The sequence below is a fragment of the Danio rerio genome, chromosome 8, assembly GCF_049306965.1.
Source record: "Danio rerio strain Tuebingen ecotype United States chromosome 8, GRCz12tu, whole genome shotgun sequence".
Taxonomy (NCBI): domain Eukaryota; kingdom Metazoa; phylum Chordata; class Actinopteri; order Cypriniformes; family Danionidae; genus Danio; species Danio rerio.
The window spans coordinates 307,501-312,500 of record NC_133183.1 but is presented as its reverse complement, the minus strand read 5'-3'; the positions used below and the strand labels follow the sequence as shown (position 1 = coordinate 312,500).

The window sequence follows — 5,000 nt, the reverse complement described above, 5'->3', positions numbered from 1 at the left end:
GATTACCATTAGCTGAATGACACTGGGGAAAGACTGATGTGTGGAGACATGTGCTGTGCTCTGATGGAGCTAAGATTGAACTGTTTGGCCATAATGAGCAGTGTTACATCTGGAGGACAAAGAGGAAACACACAAGCCTAGAACACCATCCCAACTGTGCAGTATGGGGGCGGCAGCATCATGTTGTGGGGCTGTTCTGCTGCAGGAGGGACTGGTCCACTTCACAGCATAGATGGCATCATGAAGACAGAACATTATGGAGAAATACTGAAGCAACATCTCAACACATCAGCCAGGAGATTACAACTGGGCCACAAATGGCTCTTCCAAACAGACCATGGCCCTAAACACACTGCCAAATGAGTTCAAATGTGCTTTAAGGACTGCAGAGGGAATGTTTTGGAGTGGCCATCACAAAGCCCTGATCTCAATCCTATAGAACATTTGTGGGCAGAGCTGAAAAAGCTTGTGCGAGCAGGACAGCCTACAATTCTGACTCAGTTACAGCAATTCTGTCAGGAGGAATGGGCCAAAACTCCTGCAAACTATTGTGAGAAGCTTGTGGAAGGAGACCCAAAACATCTGACCAAAGTTATACAGTTTAAAAGCAAAACTAAAACCTACCAAGGAAATGTGTGTAAACGTCTGACTGTCTAGAAATTAATCAAACATTTTCAATAAAATTATCTGATTATTCTGGCAAATGTAAATCATTTAGGTAAAATTAACAAACCTAAAACAGTAAACGTTTAGTATCATTTACCATCAGACGTTTTTTAAAGGGTTATGTTCCTTTTTTAGAGTGTATGCAAACTTCTGGTTTCAACTGTATATATATATATATATAAAATGAAATCTGAGAGTTCCAAAAACAACAACAAAAAAAGCGATAAACACACACACACACACACACACACACACACACAGATAGAAACTCACACACACAAACAAACACAACAAATCACTTCATGTTGAAAAGTGCTGTAAACAAACACAAACACACTCTCATACACAAATTGTCGAAGAATACTGTCAAACATCATATTATTAACACACACACACACACACACACACACACACACACACACACACACACACACACACACACACACACACACACACACACACACACCTGTCCTGCAGTGGCGAAAAACTCTCCATCAGGGGAAAACTTGATGAAGTGTGTGGGAGCGGCAGACCTGTCAAACACAGAGATTCACAGTCAGATCAGCGTGTTCAGTGTGTTTAAACTCCATCTTACAAGCTCTCGATAGGAAAAACAATGTTTACTGTGAATCTAGCACACAATCATGCTGCACTACTAGTTTATTTAACTTTAAAGTTCTACTTTTAAACACCTTGCACAATATTACTCTCTCTGACGTTAAAGTACTTATATAGTCTTAGGTTATGTGTATTTCGTATATACACACACCGGCCACTTTATTAGGTACACCTGTTCATCTGCTCATTAACACAAATTTGTAAACAGCCAATCACATGGCAGCAGCTCACTGCATTTAGGCATGTAGACATGGTCAAGAGGATCTGCTGCAGTTCAGAGTGAGCATCAGAATGGGGAAGAAAGGGGATGTAAGAGACTCTGATCGTGGCATGGTTGTTGCTGCCAGACGGGCTGCTCTGAGTATTTCAGAAACTGCTGATCTACTGGGATTTTCACACACAACCATCTCTAGGATTTACAGAGAATGCTCCGACAAAGAGGAAATATCCAGTGAGCGGCAGTTCTGTGTGCGCAAATGCCTTGTTGATGTGCCTGTTGCAGAGGTCAGAGGAGAATGGCCAGACTGGTTCCAGCTGATAGAAAGGCAACAGTAACTCAAATAAGCACTCGCTACAACCGAGCTCTGCAGAAGAGCATCTCTGAACACACAACACGTCCAACCTTGAGGCGGATGGGCTACAGCAGCAGAAGAGCACACCGGGTGCCGCTCCTGTCAGCTAAGAACAGGAAACTGAGGCTACAATTCACACAGACTCACCAAAACTGGACAATAGAAGATTGGAGAAACGTTGCTGCTCTGATGAGTCTCCATTTCTGCTGACACATTCAATATTATGCTATCATGTCAATATGGAGCAACATCTCTGAGGAATATTTCCAGTAGCTTGTTGAATTTACGCAATTAAGGCCGTTCTGAAGGCAAAAGGGGGAAGGGAACAACTCTGTACTAGTTAGGTGTACCTAATAAAGTGGCCGGTGAGTGTATAATATATGTGTAGTTAGTATATTTAGCGCTCCGGTACGTTAATTAACTGTCCCATCCTTACTGAACACAGACCTGCACTGCCACACACATCTCCAGGAGTGCAGCTCAGCAGCAGCTTCATCTTCAGTGTGTGTGCTGAAACACACATCACACCACAACTGCACACACACCGAGCCCGTCAGCAGACACGACCCTGCGCGCACACACACACACACACACACAACACCTTGAGTTTGAGGCTGTTTATTTATCGCCACATCAGCAACTCGTCATGGCTACTTCATGGAAACATCCGTATAGATGAAAGCATATCATATAATAATAATTACTCTATTTTTAATGATACAGAATAAATAAATTAACATAAATATAATAAAAACTATGACTCATATAGAGCAAATATCATTTGTCAAAATGACGTTTTTCCTTAAAACAAGCAAAATTATGTTAAATAATCATAAATCAACAACATTATTCTGCTCCCCCATGGTCAGATTATTTTGTTTGGTTTCAGGTAAAACTCTCTTCATTTTGACTCAGTATTTCTGAAATTAATAATATTTTTTTTTATTGTCTAGAAAACTCTTCTAGATTTCAGAATCTTTAGATATGTGAACTAAAAACACAACAAAAACTATGAAAGGCATTTTTTTGCAGTGTACCACATACTGTATGTATTTGCACTATTAATAATAAAAATAAAAATAAATAAATTACTAAAAAATAAAATTAACAAAAATAATAAAATACTGTTTAAAATGTTTTGAAAAATTCTAATAAAATGTTTTATTTACAATGAGAAAGGCTTAGACAAGAGATATTGAGCAGCTCATCTCAGACACTACACACACACACACACACACGTACGTACCGCTGGGATGCCAGGTCAGGATGTGTGCGGTGGACGGAAGTGCAAACTGCCCACTCTTCTGCCACTGATAATTCAGCTTCTGCTCAACACAAAACACACACATGCACGCACACACGCACGCACGCACACACACACACACACACACACACACACGCACGCACACACACAGTTCTTCAGTCTGACTGATCCTGACTATAATAATATCAGGTACATTTGGTGTTCAAAGCCATCTTTTTTGCTTCAAATGTGTTTACATTATTGATGATTTATAAATCATATTACTTATTTTCAAAAATCACTGCACTTTGGACGCCATAACACAATATTTTCTGTAAAATTATGGTCTTATTATTTTGCCAAAATTGTGATTTCTTGATGTCTGAATTAGTGTAATTGTCATTGCGTAATAAAAATATTTTATTTAAGTTGTCTTTTGGCAAATATATATATTTTTAATAATAATAACAATAACTTTTAACAACGTGTCCACAAATCTTGCGTAAATTCTGTTATTATATACATAAATTCCATAAAATACTTTGCATTTTAAATTGATGGAGGTACCTCAAATGGTTTATCTTCTATGGAAAAAAGACACGTTACCAAATTTACTCAAGACAGAAGTTGAGAAACGATAATATATATAAAAAAACTCCCTAAAAGCAAGAGGCAACCACTTAATAATTACAATTAAATATGTTTTGAATAAGACTGTAGAAAGACTTGCTGTTCACACTGCAAAAATGCCTCTTACTTTATCCTTAAATCAATAAGCATTTTCTAGACAAGAAAAAAAGATCTGACAAAATAATGAGTTGAAGTGAAGCGAGTTTTTCCTCAAAACAAGCAAAATAATCTGACAATGGGGGAAGATCAATAACCATCTTGTTTTTCCCTTTTGATTTAAGATTAGTTTTCTCACTGCAGATTATTTTGCTTCATTATTTCTGAAGACTATATCATTTTGCTTGTCTAGAAAATGCTTCTTTATTCAGGAACTGTTAGATATTCGGACTAGAAACCAGACAAACCTCTGAGTAAGAGACGCATTATTTGCAGTGTATGAAGAGTTTTTTCCTCAACTGTTTAAAATGCCCAATGCAGCCTCAGTTATAGAGTCACTGATATGATCATCAGCTCATCAGAAACCCTGAGCGTGAAGAACACATTAAACTGCAGACACGTTACTGATATTACAGCAAAAACTCACAGGCTGAAAGAGGTCAAACAGCAGATTTTCTGCTGGACAAACTGAAGTCAGAATGACTGATATCTGCCTCAGGCTGGAACCGCTAACAGACTGATGAGCAATGCAGAATACACTCTTTTCTGCAAGTGTGTTCGACTTAAAAATACACTAAACAAAGTGCTTTACTTACTTTTACTTTAGCCCTGCTTCTAATCTAAATATTCTTAAATCAAAAAAGCATTTAAAGCAAGTCAAAATATATAGTGCTGCTTTTAGAAATAATCAGTCAGAATGAAGAGTTTCTCCTTAAATCCAGCAGAATAATCTGACAACAGGGAAGCAGAATAATCCAGCTTTCACTTAAACAGGAGAGTATTCTTCTTCTCTGATGGTCAGATTATTCTGCTTGTTTAAAGGGGGAGCTACCTTCATTCTGACTGATTATTTCTGATGATAAAATAATATGTTAGCTTGTCTAGAAAATGCTTCTTGATTTAAGAGTTTGTAGATATTTGGACTAAAACAAGACTCAAACTGTGTGTGAAATATAAAGCAGTGTGTTCATGATCGTACAGTACAATCAAATAAGATAAGAAGGAATGAAGATAAGTTCACATCGTCATCATCATCATCATCATCATCATCATCATCATCATCATGCAGCAGTGTAATGAGTGGCTCAGAATATCTACAAATGACTCCACAAACT

The 5,000-nt window shown here is 37.7% G+C and overlaps 1 protein-coding gene across 8 annotated transcripts in view; it reads right to left on the bottom strand.

The window, feature by feature from the left end:
* Positions 1–5,000, bottom strand: part of dmxl1 (Dmx like 1) — a 372,767-nt gene that overhangs the window by 330,787 nt on the left and 36,980 nt on the right. For all 8 annotated transcript variants that reach the window (XR_012383989.1, XR_012383990.1, XM_073909971.1 and 5 more), the window contains exons 5-7: positions 3,103–3,181; positions 2,304–2,424; positions 1,133–1,199 (exon numbers count right to left, since the gene is read on the bottom strand). Coding sequence is in view for 6 of the 8 variants with exons in the window: in XM_073909971.1 (XP_073766072.1) it covers positions 1,133–1,199; positions 2,304–2,424; positions 3,103–3,181 (267 nt within the window). In the remaining 2 variants the exon portion in view is untranslated. The remainder of the gene's footprint in view (positions 1–1,132; positions 1,200–2,303; positions 2,425–3,102; positions 3,182–5,000) is intronic.